At 40.2% G+C, this 19,728-nt stretch overlaps 1 protein-coding gene across 1 annotated transcript in view; it reads right to left on the bottom strand.

Annotated features, from left to right (window-relative positions):
- RXFP2 (relaxin family peptide receptor 2) overlaps positions 1 to 19,728 on the bottom strand; it is a 65,827-nt gene that overhangs the window by 20,873 nt on the left and 25,226 nt on the right. The window contains exons 6-13 of the mRNA XM_059903406.1: positions 12,890 to 12,961; positions 12,237 to 12,308; positions 10,565 to 10,636; positions 9,424 to 9,495; positions 6,456 to 6,527; positions 4,971 to 5,042; positions 1,263 to 1,334; positions 1,084 to 1,155 (exon numbers count right to left, since the gene is read on the bottom strand). Coding sequence (XP_059759389.1) covers positions 1,084 to 1,155; positions 1,263 to 1,334; positions 4,971 to 5,042; positions 6,456 to 6,527; positions 9,424 to 9,495; positions 10,565 to 10,636; positions 12,237 to 12,308; positions 12,890 to 12,961 — 576 coding nt within the window. The remainder of the gene's footprint in view (positions 1 to 1,083; positions 1,156 to 1,262; positions 1,335 to 4,970; positions 5,043 to 6,455; positions 6,528 to 9,423; positions 9,496 to 10,564; positions 10,637 to 12,236; positions 12,309 to 12,889; positions 12,962 to 19,728) is intronic.

The following is a 19,728-nucleotide window of genomic DNA, read 5'->3' as shown; positions in this document are numbered from 1 at the left end:
GAGCAGAGGCTACTATATACTGAGTGCCCAAGACAGTGCTATGATTAAGTTGGTGGCTAATAAATGTTTGTAAAATAAATGTGTAAATGAATCTTTAGAGAAAAGAAAATGAAACAATAAAGAAAGAAAAGAAATGAAGAAAGGGAAGTATGGGGTAAATAGTTACTACTTTGACTTTTCAGAAAGGCGTGATGTGTAACTTGATACTTTGCCTTTCGGAATTCAGTACGTAGTGAGTGAAGGGAAGATCATTTTGTCCATATCTTCTGGCTTCTTGAGAGCAGGAACCAAGTCTTTTTCATCACTGGATGTTCACTAATATCTATTGAGAATCTAAAGCTTGTATTAATTTCCAACAGAAAACTATTTAGCAAGAATAAAAAGTGATATTAAGGATTGGTCTTTGGAATTAAATGAAGAAAGGCTTTGGGCTGGGATGAGGTAAAGTAATATGCACTCTGTGGGGAAAAAAAAAACCCAGACTTTAACCAACAATGGCTATTCATGGGAAAGGAACTGAAGAGGCTCACAGAACAGCTGGCAGAGTTCTTGGCACCATTTAACATCTAGTATGTTGGAAATTTTAAAATACTAAACAATATTAATTGTCTGAATGTTCATATTTATGGGATAATTTTTTCTTTACTGATTGAAAAGTAAAAAGCATGCTCTGAGGATCGATATCAAGTAGACTGTTGTAGGAAAGAAGAAAGGGAAGAAGTAGAGAAGTCTTATATAATTTGCTATTTTTTTTTACCGACTGCTTAGTAACACAACTATTGCAAATTTAATTCTTTGTGAAAACTGTAAGAGATTTTTCCATATGAATCCTGTTTTCAGGAAGGAGCTATATATAGCTTCAAACACAGAAATGGTCTTTACACACACTGAATGGTAAAAAATGAGATTCTGTTGTCATTCAGTACATACTTGATGGTAATCATGATATTAACAACTGTCTGAGGATGCATGCTCAAATTAAAAGCTCTCCTGTGTGTCAAATACCTATTTAAAAATAAATGTGGTCCTAAGTAAAGCACACACACTAAAATTATAATCAACATACTGTTACATTTGACTTACAGAGACTGAAGTTGTTTAAGACTTTCAAACTGGTTCTTGTGGAGATACAAAAGAGGATTGGACGACAGGTTCCTTTTGTACGATTAGAAGGGAGGAGGAAGGAAGCATGAGGATATTATTATTTTGGAAACTCAAGATGTTGCCATTTAAATCTGATGACAGGGGGAAGAAGAACTTACAGTTTTTGAAGAAGCTTCAGGTCTTTGAAAATGTGGGGTGGTAGCTCCATTATCATATTGCTAGACAGGTCCCTGTTGGTGACAGTGAAAACCCAAAGCAATTACATTGGAAATAAATGACATAGTTATTACTGCTCACAACTGTCATCAGCCCATTTGATGTAACAGAAAATACAATCCAATTTAACCAACCTGATAGCTTGTTACCCAACAAAGTCATGTGAGTCAGCCAAATGGATATGTTTTCCATCACCTTCAGACAGGTGACATTTTGCTCATCCAGTTCCCATATCTGGAATTTCCTCTCAGCCCCTCTCCAACACACTCCCAACATGGCTTCAATGTCTACTTTGATTAATTCCCTCTGTTTTAGGTACTCTTTGTACCTTCAACCATTCATTGTTTCTGTGATTCCTATTTGGTTCATGTATGTGATATCTTGTTTATCCAACTACATTAGAAGCTTTCTGAGATCAAGACCTATGTCTCTACTTATTTTGCATTCCAACTAAGAGAGTTTTGACCACATAATAGCTGCCCAGATGATCTTGAATGGATAAGTTCACATATTTTTAGTCTACTTTTATATGGTACTTTTTTTTTTTAGAAGAAATTGAGAATTTAGATCTAAATATAATAGGGCTGTCCAATCCAGAAAAAATTGCAGGGCAGTGTCCCTACAGAATGTGAAAAAGAGATTTGTCAGGATAAGAAGGAATCAGGAATCTTGAAGGGTCCAAAATATCCTCTGAGCCAGAGAAGATGTTAAAAGTGAAACAGATGTGAAATCGCCTAGGAGTCAAACAAAAGATCTTATCTATTTTTGATTTTTTGGTGCTCCTGATGGATATATGGGAGTGACAAATAACTATGACTTAGTTCTTTCTCTAAAAAAGCTTACAGTTAAGGGCTTCCCTGGTGGCGCAGTGGTTGAGAGTCTGCCTGCCAATGCAGGGGACGCGGGTTCGGGCCCTGGTCTGGGAAGATCCCACATGCCGCGGAGCAACTAGGCCCGTGAGCCACAATTGCTGAGCCTGCGCGTCTGGAGCCTGTGCTCTGCAACAGGAGAGGCCGCGACGGTGAGAGGCCCGCACACCGCGATGAAGAGTGGCCCCTGCTTGCCGCAACGAGAGAAAGCCCTCGCACAGAAACGAAGACCCAACACAGCCAAAAATAAATTAAAAAAAAAAAAAAAAAGCTTACAGTTAGAGTAAACAACTAGATTATGAAACAAAAGAATGAAACAAGTGTTATTACACAAGTACAGATGAAAAACAGAGGAAGGAATCATCAAACTTGGCCTGGGAAATTAGGAAGCGTCTGAGCAAAGTTTGATGATTTTTATAGGTGGAGTCAAAGAAGAGCAGATTTTCAGGTGAGGATTAAGCAGGACCAGAGAAACAGATGCTTGGAAGTCAGTGACATCTCCAGGAGTCAGCAAGTTGTCCAACGTGGGTGGAGGATAGAAAGGATGGGGAGATGTAGAGGAGGAGAGCCTGGAAAAGAGCCTGGAGACAAAATGGGAAGGCCATGAATACCTTCCAAGGCAGTATTTCCCAGAGTACAGTTCAGGCATCAGAATCAAGGAAGATGCTTATAAAAAGAGCACTTTCCTGGTGCCACTCCAGAACTATCACACCCGAATCTCTGGAAGGGAGCCTGGTAACATGCATTTAAAGCCAGCATTCCTTGTGATTCTTCTGAACGTTAATATTTGAGAACTCTGTCAAGGACTTTGCTTTATGGCAGGCAACAAGGAAGGAGAATGTTAAACAGGACAGTGGGAAAATATGCTCTGGGTTATGGGATGATAATTCTGTTAGAAGAATGAAAGATAGGATGAAATGCCAGAGATTCAGAGGAGGGAGACCTGGCAGGAGGCTGTGACCCTGGACCGGGTGAGAGCTGATACGGGTAGAAGGAGGCACTGGCAGGGTTTGCGGTCTGATAGGACATCAAGTGTAAAGAGAGTTAGAAGGAAAGGGAACAGTCTTCTAGCCAGGCTGCCAGGAAGAATGCAGGTTCCACTAAGATAGGCAAGCCTAGGGGAAGAAGCTGGCTGTGGGGTAAGGGTCATCTGTAAATTAACTTAAACAAATAGACTTTGAGGGACTGTCATGACATCCAAGTGTAGACAGCCTGCCAGCTGGTGTTCTGAGCTGGTGCTCCAGATGCAAGGAGCACAAGTGGGTCACGGCGCAGAAGAAAGCCACAGGTGTGCACAGATCAGAGGGAGAGTGACAGCAAAACAAGATGACGATGATCTCGTACACCTGGAGAACGTCCTGCAAAGTGTTACCTTGAAAAATAAAGTACAGTCTTCTGTGCGGAAAGAATCTGAGTGGCCTCATCTAAGTGTGCTTATTCCTCTCCAGAAGGGGTTTGTGGTCAAGAAGGCACAGTAAAATTATCTAACATTTTTGTAAACTTAAGAAATGTAAATGCCTTGTTCGAGTTAATTCTATTGAGCTCTGAATTTCTTCTATCATACTGGTGCTATCTGGATTGGAATGAATTATTGGTGGTCCTAAAAGAAGAAAGCTAGCGTCTCTTATTTAGGCTCTTGTTTTTGGCAGGGGCAGGGGGTTGGCTTTGCCTAAGTGTAGTATAAGACGAGGATTAGGAAAATGTTCAGAATGTGGACTCCGTACCACTGTCTCCTTTAGTTTGTATAAAAACACACTCCTGTTTGTCCTGGGCTACTCTACTCCTCCATTCCACCCCCGTAACCCAAATCTGTATCCATCCTCCAAGGTCTGATCAGGAATGCCCCTGTGAGAAAGCAGTGAGCTGTCTTTAATTTTTTGCCATAGAATGATAATATTTTAGTTCTAATGTGGTGCTTTGCACATTATAGGCACTTAAATATTTGTGGATTTGGTTTATGATACTCATTCATTAGATTAAATTATCTTAATTATTTGTGAATTGTTTTTCAAATTACTCTTATTGAACTACTTTTCACAGTCCTTTCTGGATTTCAAAGCAAGGTATAAAGAATGGGGGAGAAGGTGATTAAGAAATTAATTTCCATTTTTTAGACTTCAGATCAGGAGAAGGAGATCTCTACCCTTATCACCACTATGTGTAATGTAACAGACAATTTTAAATGCCAATGATACATCATTTTGTGGGTAGCGATGAATTAATAGCAAGACAGATGATTTTCAAAAGGTTTAGATCTACAAAACATATATTTGAACAGAAAAATGTGCATGAGCTCTCTGAATATTTTTCAATGAGCCTCTTTCTAGACATTTCTATTTGCGTCATCTGCTCTGGAAGTTATAATATCTTAAGGGATAATAAGCATGTTCATTCTTTTGTTTAGTTATAATTGATTAATATTATTTCAGTCATTTATTCATTCAGCAAGCATGTATTGAGAATTAATTGTACTCCAGACATTAGAGAGGAGAATCCCTGAGTTTAAGGAGCCATGGAAAACTCATTTACTCCCAAACACACGTATGTATGAAATCAGTCAAAGAAAACAGGCAGAGAAATTAGAGTAGGCTAAATCCATATTAAGCCCACTGTCTGATTTTTAATTTACTTTTAGGATAATGTTGGTTTTCTTAATTGATTTTGAATATCCAATGGTCTACAGGATTTTGATTGCTACTAATGAAAAGCAGTCTCACTAGCCATTTAGATTTGTAATCCTGAAGAAGCAATCATATTTTCCTAGTAGACAATGCTACTTACAGTTCTCCTAAATTTTTTAATGATGAAAATGTCTTCTCTGGAACAAAATCAATTTGATTTCTAGGCAGAAACCTGTAAGACATGGTAAGAGTCAGCATTGTTGATTTGTGTCTGCTGTAGTAATCAGTTCTCATTGGGAGATGCCATTGATCCGGGTGTAATTTAATAAGCCTCCATTGAAATCTCAAAGCAAGGCACGTTCTGGTGTGGAACACAGGCAGGAGCTTCTTACAGAGAATGTATCCATATGCTCTCTCCAGGACATGCTCCCGTAAGGAACTGGAGGTGCTGAGTGTGGTTTACAGAGCTGCACTTCGTTTGGATTCTGATTACTTTAGAAAGTGTTTCTTTCCCAACATGCACACATGCAATGTCAAATTTGGACCCTGTTAATAATTCTGTGAAGGCTTTGAGAGGATCTTTGGGTAAGGCACATTCCTTATAAGAAGTAGTCCAGAAAAAGAGCAAAGCTTGAACCAACCCCATTTGGGCCACAAACAAATTTTAAATTTAGTGGGGGAACAGTGATTTTACATTTCCTCTGTCTAGAAATGGAATCCTCCAGGACAAACGGCAAAAAAGAGGGGGTCGTCAGCTAACTACCTTACAGGGGTATAAACAAATGAGATAAAGAGTATGAAGGTGATTCAAAAGCTACATGGTGTTATAAAATAGGAGGCGTGGATGGTATTTGTTTATCTTCCAGTGTTCTCTCTCATTATCTATGAGACAAAGAATAAACTCTTTGCATCTCCTATGTGGGATAGCCTCTTTTCTTACTAAATATGCTAATCTTCAATCTGATTGATAAATCTGCAACCTGGCAACAGCCTTATCTCTTAGTCTGTTGGAGAAAAGTGGTTAGATTACTACAAATGGATATGCTCTGATTTTTCTTTCCCAACCACCCATCCAAGCAACAAACATTACTAAGTACTTACTATATATGGAGAACTATGATTAAAACAAAAGCACATTCTTGTGTTTTTAAGCTTACGAGTGCAAATGTGCCAATTAACCGATCCATCTGCCTTCCTGCCCCCATAAAAAACACAGTCAGCAATCAGAATCACCAGTCAGAATCTTTGGCCAATCAGAATACATTAGAGGTTCTTCTCTTTAGAATAAAATTTTGTTTTCTTTAAAGAGAGAGACATCAAGTGATAAGTGTCATTAGCAGTAACCACTTTCACATACATTATCTCATTTCCTTGTTGACCGTGGGGTTAGGTACCAGTTCAGCAGAGAGAGTGCACAGAAATGATGACTGCCCTCAGAAAGGAGGAGGCTTAAATGGTTGGCAGCTAAACATAAGGCTTGGCCCTACCATCCAAGTCAATAGATCCATGTGTACATTTTCTAGTACTGCAGTTTCAGACCAAGGCTGTAAACAAAACATACTTTAAAATTCCTTGCCAATATTTCCTTTCGATTTCCAAAGCTACTGGGTTTCCCCTCATTTACTGAATTACACTGTATACTTACAGCACTGTGAGTGAATTGCACGACAGGAAGGTGGAATTCGTAAGGTATTTTATTCCATTGCCTTCCAAATCCCTAAAAGGCATGGAGAAAAACTATTTTTAATGTTTTTGCACAAATCATATGTCTAAAGGCAGTTTTTGGTGATATAACAGTTCTGAACTTTATTTTTACTTCATTCCAATTTTTAGGCTTTCCTCCTACTTATTGCAGGGTCAGTATAATTAATATTTTGTATCTTTTTCCCCTTCTAATTAGCGTTAGAACTTAATAAAATTGAGCGAAAGGGCAGCCCGCCATTTAGTGAATGTGTCTCTGTGCCGGACACCATGCTATTAATTAGCATAAAATTTGTACAGTAATAACAGTAACTCCCATTTATTGGGCTTTTATAGTGTCAGGTACTGTTCTGAGTGCATAATACACACTCCTACAAAGTGGGCATTATTACCTCCCATTGAACATATGAGGAATCTGAGGATCTTGGAAATTCACTTTTCTTCTCGTCACACAGCTACTGAGGGGTAGAACTGACCTTCTAACTCCGATCCATCTGAATCTAATGCATAGACACTTAGTCATGGCATCGTAGATCGCTATATTCTCCCCTCCCCTCCCCCAGGGTCAGGTAGATATTTGTGTCTCTATTTTGCTGAAGGAGAAACTTAGGCCAAACTATCTACCAAATACTGGATGCCAGAGTCAGGATGGCGAGTCCGAAGCTGTGTGAAGGGAAGTGCCTGCTCTTTCTACCTCCCTCCATGGTGCTGACGCTGAGTGCAGTGCTGCTCCGAGGGTCCCGGGTCCCAGCATCACCGGGGAACTTGTTAAAATGCAGATTCCCAGGCTCCACCCCAGACCCACTGAATCAGAAACGCTAGGACTGAGGTCCAGCGGGCTGTCCTGAGTCTTTGCGCTGCTTGCGCTATACGCTGACGCTGGAGAAGCACTGGTGGAGAGATGACGTTCTGCCAAGGTGAACCTTTCATGACAGCAGCACCCGCACCGTCAGGGAACAACCTCGGGAACACTCCGACATGGCCGCTTCCAGCAGCGCCAAGGAAGGAGAGGGTCGGCTCTGCTGCCAACTCTCCTCATTCCGTTTACCGCTGGCTTCCTACAGGCTTCCCGTACATGACAATAGCTGTTTTGCTGCCTCTGAACCTTTCTCACATTCACGTTAAAATCACCAGTTCCTTTGTCATTGCCTTTAAAATCCTATTTTAAAGCCATCTTGGAGGTCTTGCAGGAACTCAACTTTTTTTTCACTCTTAAAATACAGCAATTGCAAATAATAAACAGTGTAGTCCCTTGAAAGTCCAAATATTGTTCAGTAGAATAGGGAAAATGTTTTTACATCTCATAACACTTTGCAGTTGTGAGCAACAGTCCTAGCTGATAGCAAGTGAGGGAGGAGAAGCATGGCCAAGGTGGGTTTTTTCTGCCTTTGAACTGGGGCGATTTGGGTCTGACCTCTCAGCTCTCATTTGTGATCAGCCAATCTTGCTAACGACATCTTTTCACTGAGTGTCTATTTTTTCCCTCGTGTCTGTGGGAGCCTAGAGTGAAAATGAGTGTCCCCAGAACCCGGGGCTCGGATGTTGCTTCCTGGTCTCCTGCTTGTTGCTGATGCCCATTTTGGGGACCAGGTGGGTACAGGCTGGAGGCCTGATATTTTTCTGTTAACGTTACTCCTTCATGTTGCTTTCCCATTGTGTGGATGTACTTGCTTAGTTTCTAAGTATTTTCCACCTATTCTTAATGAGTTTTATTCTCATGTTTTTCAGATCATCAATTCCCCCCCACTTTGTTTTTTTAAGGCAGCTCTGCACGGCATGTGGGATCTTAGTTCCCTGACCAGGGATCAAACCCGTGCCCCCTGCATTGGAAGCATGGAGTCTACACCACTGGACTGCCAGGGAAGTCCCATCTCTCCCATTTTTAACATTTAGCGCACTTACGTGAGACCCCCATTGCCTTAAAAGCCTTTTGATAACAGGTATGTAAATAATTTTTTTAAGTCAGTAAATAAACACAAGGTCACCTAATAGTGTTGTAACAAGTGAGGCAAGTTCAGAGAGGATCCAAAGCTGAGGTACTAAAATTTTATCATATTATGGGTATTGAGTCCCCTGATTTGACAATGGGGAGAGTTCTGGGGGGACAGTACAACCGGCATTTTCCCAGGACAGGAAGTCACTCCTGTACCAATCCTGCCTGTCTCAGGAGACCGTGAATATGAACATGGTGGAATGGTGGGTAGTGGTGGTGAAACCAAATGAATGGTTTAAATGTGTATTGGTCGAAAGCTACCAAGGAGTGGAAATGGTTTAGCACGTTCATTTGCAGAGTTTTTTTTGAGCACTATTATGTGCTGATCCTTGTGCTGGGTATAAAATCACAGAATTTACTGAACGGTAGGGGATAAACAAGTAAACAGATGGTTCTATGATGACAGTGCCCTGAGACAGCGGTGCAGTGGGAGGAGGGGAGGCGTGGTGGAGGCTCTCCTGTCGTAATCGGGGCACAGAGGCAACCACTGAACTGGTGGGTGTGTCAGAGACGGCTTCCTGAAGGTGACACTTAAATTGACTTTTGAAGGAAATGTCGGAGAATGAAGAAGCAAGACCTTTCAAGTTGAAGGAACAACATGTGTTCAGGGAACTGACTGAAGGAGCAGTAATTTGGTGTATCTGAAAGGAAGGCACAAGAGGAGAAGGGGCTGGCAAAGAGACCAGGTGCAGTAAGGGATAGAGGACAATGGGTCTCTGGTGCTAAATTGGGAGGCTTGAACGTTGCCCTCACACCCGGGGGGATTCCCAAAAGATGTTTAAGCCAGGAAGTGACATGACCAAATTTTGGTTTTAGAAAGAAAAGCAGAGATGAGCTTTTTGTGTAACTGTTAATTAACTTCAGGGCTAGTTTCCTGAATCTGGGCGAATAACAAATTAGCTGCTAAGTGCATACTCACATCCAGTTGAGTTGAGGCATTTGGGCACACATCTGCTTGGGAAGGGCTTCTAAGTAGTTATTCACCATAGACCTTTACACAAAGAAGAGATTAATTAGAAACGAAATGATATGCCACTTTAAGAACAGTATTTTTACTATTTCCACAGTTCGGGAACTTGTATGCTAAAATCAGTATATTAGGATGAAGAATATAAACATAACTACCTCTTCAAAATGGTCTCTAGATATGTGTGTGGCATGGATAAGGGAGCAGATGTCAGAGAAACTATGAATGCATAAGTGTGATACATAACCTAGGAATAAATATGAAACAGTTTGACTTCATGAGATGAAACAAAAGTATATACCGGGTAATAATTTTGAAGTTCATGGTAATTTTCCTTGTAAACTTCAAATTTGCAATCATTTCCAGCATCATACATCCAAAGTTTCATTTTAAGAGAAATGTTAATCATTTACAATATTAAAAGGCCACACTGGAAACTGCATTAAATCTAAGAAGTGATAGTGGGGGGCATTTGGGGAAGAAGACAACTCATGAACATGTTAAGTTGCATGATTAATTTATGATATTGTGGTCCCTTTTCACAAATGGAAAATTAATGATGCTATATGATCAACTGTAAAGGAACATAATAATCCCCTGCTGATAAATCATCCCAGTATATTAATAAACACTGCAAATGTAATTATGAGAAAAGCTTAGTTGCTAAGACAAAGATTTTGGAATTTTCAGTTACTCTTGCTGGACAAAGGCACATTTTCCTTTGTTAAAAATGCAGTTGGAGCTGAACTCCTGGAAGACTCTAACAAATTTAAATGTAGTAAGGAGATGAAAATGAATACTATCTTTGGTGAACCACTGCAAATAAAAACATGCCTTAGAAAACCAAAACAGAACATGCCTTAGGACTAAAGGGAATTAAAGGAGATCAAAAGGAATTGAACTAGTCGGCTTCAAATATACCATGAGCCATGGATAGGAAGTAGCAACAGTAACTGTGGCTTGAAATACAGGGAAGGTTTTGACTAATATACATTGTAGGGGGCTTGATTTTCCTAAAGCTCTTTTTGTAAGCTAGTTTTAGACGTCATTGCAATTTATAGACAGATGGATTGAAAGGTAGATGAATACTTACAGGAAAAACAAGGAATTTAATCCAGTAAACAACCGCTGTGAAATTCTGGTTATGGGATTGTCATCTAGAATTCTGACAAAACGTATCACAAACATTTCCAATGTTACATACATTTGTGAAATTAAACCAGGAAGAAATAAAAGGCCGTGTCAATCCTGTCTCCCCCCAACACCTGCTCTCCTCCTTCCTGTCTGTCCACACTTGGCTCAGGGCTCTTCCCAGAGAGCTTTTACTTCACCCCGTGGCTGGAGCAGTACTTTCCTCCAAACCCCCATAATCCCCATCCCAGGATTTATTAAGTCCATCCCGATGGTCTTTGCTCCCTGTATCCACCTCCCTTTGGACTTAAGAACCTTCACCTCTGGGTTCCTGGGTCCAGACAAGCTGCACTTAGCTATTGGCTGATTATGGGCTCCATAAATGCTTTGACTTACTGATTGACTGAATGAAAAATGAATGAAAAATAATTCTTAGGAAATCACAAATGGTTCCTTGGTCTCACAGTGTTTAAATGATGTAATTAGTGGGGCCTATGCAAATAAACTTATTAGAAGCTTTGAGGGTGAAAGAGTGAAAAAATTTACAAATTCAAATCACTGTTTTTAATTCTATATGGTATTTTCCTAGAAAAAAATAGATAAGAGGAAATATGCCTTCTTTTCTCTTGTTGCCTTTGAAGCCAGGTACCATTTCCTCTTACTTTCAGAGGTACCTGAGGGTAGGATTTGGAGAAGGGGGCTTCTGAGCACCTACTATATGCCAGGCATTCTGCATGTGACACTTTATATATGTTATATGATTTAATTCTCACAACATCCCTCTTAGAAAAAAGGAATTATGATTATAGTTTAAAGATGAGGAAAAAGAGGCCTAGGAAGATCAAGAAAATTGTCTGGAACATTAAGCATGGGGCCATGGCATACACAAGGATCTGGATGAAGCTGAAGTCCTGGCTTTTTCCACTAGACCAGGCTGACCTACAGAAAATAGGAAAACTGACACAGCCTTCTAACTGCACTTTGTTCATTTTTCCTGATGAAAACAAAGACCTCTGATGTGAGACTCCTTAGGATGGAGCTGGTGGCTCAGCTTGATAAGTGATGAAACACAACAAGCTCACATATTTTCAGTCTTTTCTATGAATTCTCTGGAAATCGAAAAAGGCCTTATCTTGCTTACTTTCTAGGTCTGTGGTTTTCAACAGAGGGCACTCTTTCCCCCAAGGGATATTTGGGATTGTCTGGAGACATTTTTGATTGCTGCAACTCTGGGAACGAGTACTGTTGGCATCTAGTGAGGTAGAGGCCACAGATGGCACTAAACATCCTAAAATGCACGCCCCCCCCACCACAATCAAAGAATTATCTGGGCCAAAATGCCAGTAGAGCTGGGCTGAGACACCCAGCTATAGGTAAACACCAGGTGGATGGATGACTTAGCAAGCCGACTTCTGGGCGCAGAGGCCACCTGAAAAAACATAGCACTGATTTCTCTTCACACAACCACTATTTGGCATGCCATTATCTGAAGTGCTTGGGTAACATGCTCCAGATTATGTGACAAGCAGAAAAATAAGTATAATAAACAAGATACATACATAGATGGAAACTATGAGCCTTGATGAGTATCATTAGGACTGCCATCCGAGGGAAGGAAAAGCTAGAATACTTACAGCCAAGTTAGATGATGTAAGTCTTTGAATACTCCAGGTCTGAGAGTTGTAATGCAGTTGTGGTTGAGATATCTACAAATAGCACGGGTGAGTAAATTAGGCAAACTTAATACTCCACTTTAGTCACATATAATTACTGGACATCTGTTTCTGAAAGCACTCTACTGGATGAGCAGGGGCCAGAAAATCAAAGAACAGGCAGGAGATACAGATAACCAAAAGCCAGTGTAACAAGCACCAGGGCCAGGACCAGGAAAGTGGCCAAAAATAATGTATTGGGACATTATATTATGTTAGAGTGTAACAGAAGAATAAATATGTGAGGTGATTTTTGCTTTTCTCCTTTTGGTCACACATCCTTAGTAGACTAACATTTTAAGAAAGTGTTTAGGTAAGTTATATATTTTCTATTTGTGGAAATGACCCAAACTTGAGGAGACAAGATTAAAGAGAGCCTTTATACCTGTATTCTGGTAAAACTTGGAATTTTTTAGCAGTTCTTTCAGTGTAATAACTAATTACACTGTACTTTGTGAAAACTTATTTCTCCCATTTCTCTATATCCAAAGTCGAGCCTTTAAAAAAGTACCATTCATTCTACCCTTTTAATTGTTACTTAAAATTGTACTCATAATTATAAAGAAGTTACTCACAGTATTTGCAGATTATGTAATCCAAAGAATGCTTTCCTGGATATATGTCTAATACAATTATGCTGAAGGAATCTGGTAGGAATAAGACAGAAGAGTCATGTGATTATGGTTCATGTATTTGTTAGGTTGTTTCTTCACCTAAAGACAATTTGTGCTCCTGGCTCATAAAATCCTGTCTTGTTCTCACGTTGGGAGGTAGAAGCATTGCCAGTGAGAGAAGGCTGTGCACCTAGCTGTGTCTGCTGTCCTGATAGCGCCCGTGCAATGAGACCCCGACATCTCTGACTTGAACCACTGAGGTCCAGTATGCTGTGTGTGGGGACAGAACTAGTCGTATTTCTGCAAACTGGCATTCCAGTGGCCTTCCTCCTCTGACATGCGGGAGTTGCCCAGCATGTGAGACTAGCCAGGCTCTCACTGCTGAGATTTCTTGCTCTTTCAGTACAGGGTTCCACCTTCAACTCCTCACTTCTCTTCATTCTATTCCCATGAAACGAGGCGAGGGCAAGTCTCGTTCTGTTTCAACATGCAGAGTGAGGAGGATGCAGCTAGTTAGACACGGGCTCAAGGTCACAAATGGCATCAGTGGCTGAACTGGGGCCAGTGTACCAACTTCAGCTCACAGGGCCATGAGCTCCTTAACCGCTGAAGCAACCTAGCAAGAGTGTATGGATTCAATAATAGCACTTTCAGGAGTATCTAAGTAAACAGCTTCCATTTCCTATGCTCATTATATTAATACAGTGGGGGGTTAGCCTTGATTTCATATTCTCTAAAGAACTTTAGGCAGGAAATATTCACGCTATTAATAGTAACTAACGTCTACATAATCTTCTGAGTGGCTTCCCTATCTCTTATTTTGATTTGATTTGGGTCCTAAAGTTTTGTTTTGATTTGTTTTGTTTTTGGCCACGTGGCTTGTGGGATCTCAGTTTCCCCAACCAGGGACTGAACCCATGCCCCCTGCAGTGGAAGTGCAGAGTCCTAACCACTGGACCGCCAGGGAATTCCTGCTTCCTAAAATATTTTACACTTTCTCATTGTTATGATACTTCACTGCAAAACTATCGGTAGATCTTTTGCTTGTCCGGCATCTGGCTGTACTCTGAATTTTGTTACACCACATTTACTCCCAGTGAAGCTTCCCAGCCTTTGAGTCATGACTGCGTTATAGGTGTGCTGGGATACTGATGTCCTCAGCCCTCAAGGTGGCAAAGTAAAGCCAAGATTAGCTTCCAGTTATTAACAAACCCATCTTTTATCCCAAATATTGAACAAATATTGTCATTTTCTCTGTGTACCACCATGTGGAAAAGCTGCGTACTACAGAGCACATGCATTACAATTGTAGTGACACACAAAGCAACAATTTCAATCCTACAAAGTAAACTTGAAACCCTGTAAGAACTTGTGCCATTCCATCCCCCTCTCCCTGCTGCAACATGTCTGTAAGGAGATGCTTCACATTGTAGCATAAATTCTGCTTTTGCCTTAAAGTTCTGCTGTGCATAGAACGAACCCATACAGATCAATATCTGTTTTAGCATTTTCAGAGCCCTTAGAGTGATGTAATGAAAGTTAATATGGTGAATTATATTACAATAGCAAATGAAAATAGAAAAAGAATATAACACCATAATCTACATATTTGAAGTTCCTGTTAAATATAAAATTTACTTCCTAACTAGTGTTATTTACATTTCATTTAAGATAATTAAGTCAAAAGTGCACTGCACATTTTACCTACACGTTGTCAATCTTGAAGAGATGAGGGCAGTCGTAAATTGTGAATTTGACCTTGTGCTTTTGATCTGCACGACTCACCTGATATGTTCAGTCTATCTGCCTTCACTGACACCAGTTAAGACTCCAACTTCTTAAATAATAAAGAAGCTCTAGTCTTCTATTTAGCCAGTTTGCTGGCACCCCATGGAGAACTAGAGTCCCAGGTCTCTCGTCTCAGACTTAGGCTGCTGAATTTTTTAACTTGATCCTTCAGTATCTGCTTTCTTCTTTACAGAATAGTAGCTTGGTGAATATGAGGGGAAATTTGGAAACATGACAATTTGGCAAGTGGTGTCCTCTTTTTCTTCACAGCTGAGATATGAGCCCGTTTGATATACTTTACACTGAATGGTTTTTCTAAGAATAACTTACTGGTTCATGAATTCCTGCTGTTTCAGCTGTCAGGACTTTTCAAGCAGAAACGCCAGGAATTTATGTACCTGAAACTAAAGCAAATAAATGCTTTAATGGCATGCATGTTTATAGACTATTTTTTTAATGCAACATTTTGTATTCATGAGCCAGGCAGACTCCTTGAATTACATTTTGTTGCCAATGATTGTGTTGAACAAGAACCCAGTTTAAGAAGGAATTCCTAATTTATATAAAATTTATGTCACAGTGAGGAGAGGAACTGCTGTTGGTTTCCGTGGTAGCAGTGATGAAGTATTATGGTCAAGCTCATAAATTGTATTTTATTTCTTTCTCTCAAAGATCATCTTAAATTGCTTCTTACCCCCTAATGTTAGAAAGTTTAAAAGAATATTAAAAAGAATAAACTGATCGCTAGTAAAAGCAATCAGATAAGTAACATTTGTTCATCTAGCAATTAACATTTTATTTTGACTTAGGAATTTCTTTTTCTGGATGCCTAAATGACCTTAATTTCACTGTGAATATTTAGAGCATGCAAGACCGGAGACGCACTTGACGTTAAATTGGGTGATCCCTTAGGATATATCCCAATACAACTTAAAGATGCATATCAACTTTATAAGCTCAATACAATCTAAAACACATATTCATGCATGTCTTTTCCCTGGTCAAACAGAATAAAGCCCAGATGATCTAGCCTAGCATTCAAAGGCCCTACAATCATGATTCAATGACCTCTCCAGCATACACTCCATCATTCCTGTGGGAACTCGTTTCCTTTAGACAAACTTCCCTGGTCACTCTCTTTCTAACATCCTTTGAGTGTTTCTGCTTATGCTTTTTTGGTCCTCCTTGCTGAAGATGCTCCCCACCTTCTCTTTAGCCCTGTGTGTTAGTCCTACACATCATTCCTTCAACAGAATACACACTGATCCTCACATATGTTTCAGCATATGTGACAATGAGGGGTGCTGGCAGTGGCGGTACATGGTACTAGGAGAGAGCCAGAGGACCATCCAGTTCAGGAAGAGGGTAGGATGGTCATGAGGGGTTTCTTCAGAGTCCAAGGACGAAGGTGAGGGGTTCACAAAATGGAATCATAATTGAAAGAATGACCTAAGACATGTTCAAAGCTCAGAGAGTGAAGAATACAATGGGCAGTAGAAATGAATTTCTAGTTATATTTTGGAAACAAGAAAATGTTAAGGAAAAGCCCAAGCCTGCTGTATGGGACATGTTTTATATTATCATGAAATAATAAAAAAATATAAATTCTCAATTCCTACATTGTTCTTGCCTTCTTGGTCAATGAAGGTGATCTCAGGACTGAAGTGAATAAATAGGATACAGCGTTGTGGCAGTGAAAGCCCAAAATGGTAGAATAAGTTAATCAAAATGAGTTAAAGCCTCTGGTTTGGACAATTTCTCCTAGAAACTGAGAAACACTGAAAATGCGTACACTCAGTCATGATCAATGGAATCTGGAAAAAGGAAGAGCAGCTGGAAAATTAAAGATGGCAAATGCCATTTTGATTTTCCAAAAGGTAAGTAGATTTCACAAGCTATAGTTGGATGAGCTTGAAGTTGGTTCTGGGCGAGATCGTAGGACAGGATATTGTGATGCTGCTTTGTGAGCACCTCAAAGAGAACAGGAACAGGGAAGTTCACGAAAAACAGGGCACGTCAGACCAACCTGATTTTCTTCATTTAAAGACTGATCAGATAAAAATGTGCGGTCGACTTTGCTTATATGTCTCCCGGGCATTGATTAAGTGGTTTTATGATGCTTTTACAGACAAAATAAAGAATACTGGCACTGTCCTGCTCAATATTCTGCTCCATGACTTAGGTGAAGATGGCTCATCTTATTTTCAGATAACAGAGTGCTGGGATGAAGAGTGAATCTGTTGGATGAGCCAAAAAGATCTTCCCAGTCTGGTAAGAAAAGCTGAATCTAACAGGGTGAAACTGAATAGGGATAAATCTGAAGTGCCACAACTAGCTCTCAGGTGCTAAGCACACAAGTACAGGATGGAGAAGCTGTCACTTGTCAGTTATGCATATGGTACAGGATGAGGGATTTTAGAGACACAATCACTAGGAGTTAAGAGTATGAAGTAGCCACAAAAAGAACAAATGTAACCTCAGGGCGTAAGGAGTTTAGAAAGGAAGGGTTGCTAGCTTCCCCCTGTTCTGCCCTTGTATGTGTCATACAAGTGATAATATTACATTTATTCTAGATACTACACGTAAGGAATATGTAAGTGACCATATACAGAGTGACAAATAGATTTGAAACCAGGCCCTTTGGGGAAGAAGTTAAGGATTCGAGGCTGCGTGGGGAGAAACCTGTGGTGGGGGGCATGGTGATAATGGCCAGCTTTGAATATCAGAGGAGTTACACAGAAGACTGATTGGGTGTGTTCTCATCCGTCTCACGGGGTAACGCTCAGAATCATGGGGAGCTTTAGAGATGTTTGGGGCAGTAGTAGAGTTATGTGACAGGACAGTTTATTAGCATATTGTTTGAAATTCCTTTCCCTCAGCACCTCCTAATTCCCTTCCTGGTTTATTTTTTTCCCCCATAATCACTATCTAACACACTACGCATTTTTATCTTTCTGCATTGGAAGTTGAGCTCCTTGAGGAGAGGGCTTTTCATATGTGTCGTTTACCGCTATATCCTTGACACCTCATAGGTATCAATAAATATTTGTTGAAAGAATGAACGAACATGTGGGCTTGGCCAGCTTTTACCCTCCTGCTGTCTCTAACAAGAGTTCTGGGGTTGTCCATCTAGTTTCTTCCTTCCCCTGACACCCTTTCCTGGGGATGGTTTGTGTTTTGCTACGTTGGTTGTTTGGACTGTTGTAATGCAGGATCAGGAAGAAAAGGGACAGGACAGGACAAGGGCTTGCCTGAGACTGGGGAGATTTTTCTGCGAGTTTTGGAGAGTGGCAGGAGGAGCTGAGTGGTATGAAAAGGGGATGGGGGAGGGGAAGGAGATTTAAAGAAGAGTTGCTGAGCTTATGAACTGCTTTAGGATATTTGAATAATGTTTATAAAGAACTTCGGTTATTTTGAAACCAAAGTTTGTTTTCTGGACACTTTCATCGATGGTAACAATATTCTGAGATCGGTCCATGTGGGTGGACTTCCAGAGGACTATAGTCAGAGGTTTGGCTTTGAAGCCAAGTTCTAACACTTGTCAGCTGGCTGACTTTGGACAAACAACCTTTCTTCTCCAAGGATGGCTTCCTCATTCCTGAAAGGAATCTGATGCTGTCTGCCCTACCTCACAGACTTTGAGGATCAAAGTCCAAATGAGAATTCCAAATGTTGGAAGTCTTTGTCAACTTTAAAAAGTGATAGATGAATGTAAGAAATTGTGTTTAATCTCCCTTGATGTGCCTTGCATGTAAGAGACACTTGGTGAATGTTTATTGATAAGAGTCTTATAATTTTTTTCTCTCTGATTCTCTGGGAGAATCAAATTGCCTCGAAAGCATCAAATAACAGTTTGCATTAAGAGAACCCCTGCTGAGTGATATTCAGGTTATGATGTGGTACCTAAGTTTTCTCAGACTTAGGAGAAATTAAATGTTTAATTGGAGAAATTTCCAGCTGATCTGGGCAATCTGGTGGGAAAAAAATCTCTACTTTTTTTCACTAGGGAAAATTGAGGCCTGTATTATCAATAGCGCTTCCACATTCTTCCCTTCAGTGGGCTACCAGATACCGAGAGAGAAGTACTGACACAGAACAAAGCTATGAATCAGCAGTCCAGGGAAGGACTTGGCCTGCGAAGTCTAATTTTAAATCTCCTTGCTTAACCTTCTAGTGATACCTCTGCCTCCCCAGAAGTCAGCTTTCCCCAAATTTGGGGGCAAAAGATATAGCAGGGAGTCCTGCGTGGGACAGAAGAGTATGTGTTGGTAGAAGATTCAATTAGATGCTAGAGCAATTTCTTTCCATCTCTAGGTTTCTGTTTATTGTAGAATAAACACTGCACTGGGCATCAGAAGATATGGGCTGTAATTCTAGCTCTTCTACTAGTTAGTTGTAGACCTTAGGTAAGTCATTTAACTGTTGCAGACTTTAGTTACCTTGTAAATAATGAGAAGACTTAATTAGGAATTCATAAGACTTCTATGACTCTAGATAATAGTTTTAAACAGCTACTCTAAAACATGAATATTTTTCCTTCCTTTATGCTAGGCTATTTTAGTTTTCTTCCCCTCAGCATCATTCAGGGAGTGCAAGGACAATATTGATTCGTAGAAATGAACAGGCTGTGATTCTAAGCATTTCCAGTAAGGCCAGAAGCAGTATAGTTAAGATTTCTTCTCTAGAGGAATCTGGAACCCCAGAGGCAATGCATAGCTACTCCTGGGGACAACAGCAACATGAGCACATTCTCCAGGATGGAGCGGAAGGAGCTCACTGAATCACGGAGGCTACAATCAAACACAGGCATGATTCTCTGTGTTCACACAAGATTCTTCCTCACTACTGGACTTCCTTCAGGGACTTCCTTTCTTGTATAAGGGAGTCTGATACCTAAATTCATGAGCAGCACAGAACTGTTGATGGCATTTCAAACCAAATGTGTTTGTCCAGTACAGCAAAGGATCAGATTATTTTTTATCCTGGATTTTAATATATATCACATTTCTAGA

This window comes from Balaenoptera ricei, chromosome 18 (assembly GCF_028023285.1).
Source record: "Balaenoptera ricei isolate mBalRic1 chromosome 18, mBalRic1.hap2, whole genome shotgun sequence".
Taxonomy (NCBI): domain Eukaryota; kingdom Metazoa; phylum Chordata; class Mammalia; order Artiodactyla; family Balaenopteridae; genus Balaenoptera; species Balaenoptera ricei.
The sequence above is the reverse complement of the archived record's forward strand: the minus strand, read 5'-3'. Positions and strand labels throughout refer to the sequence as shown.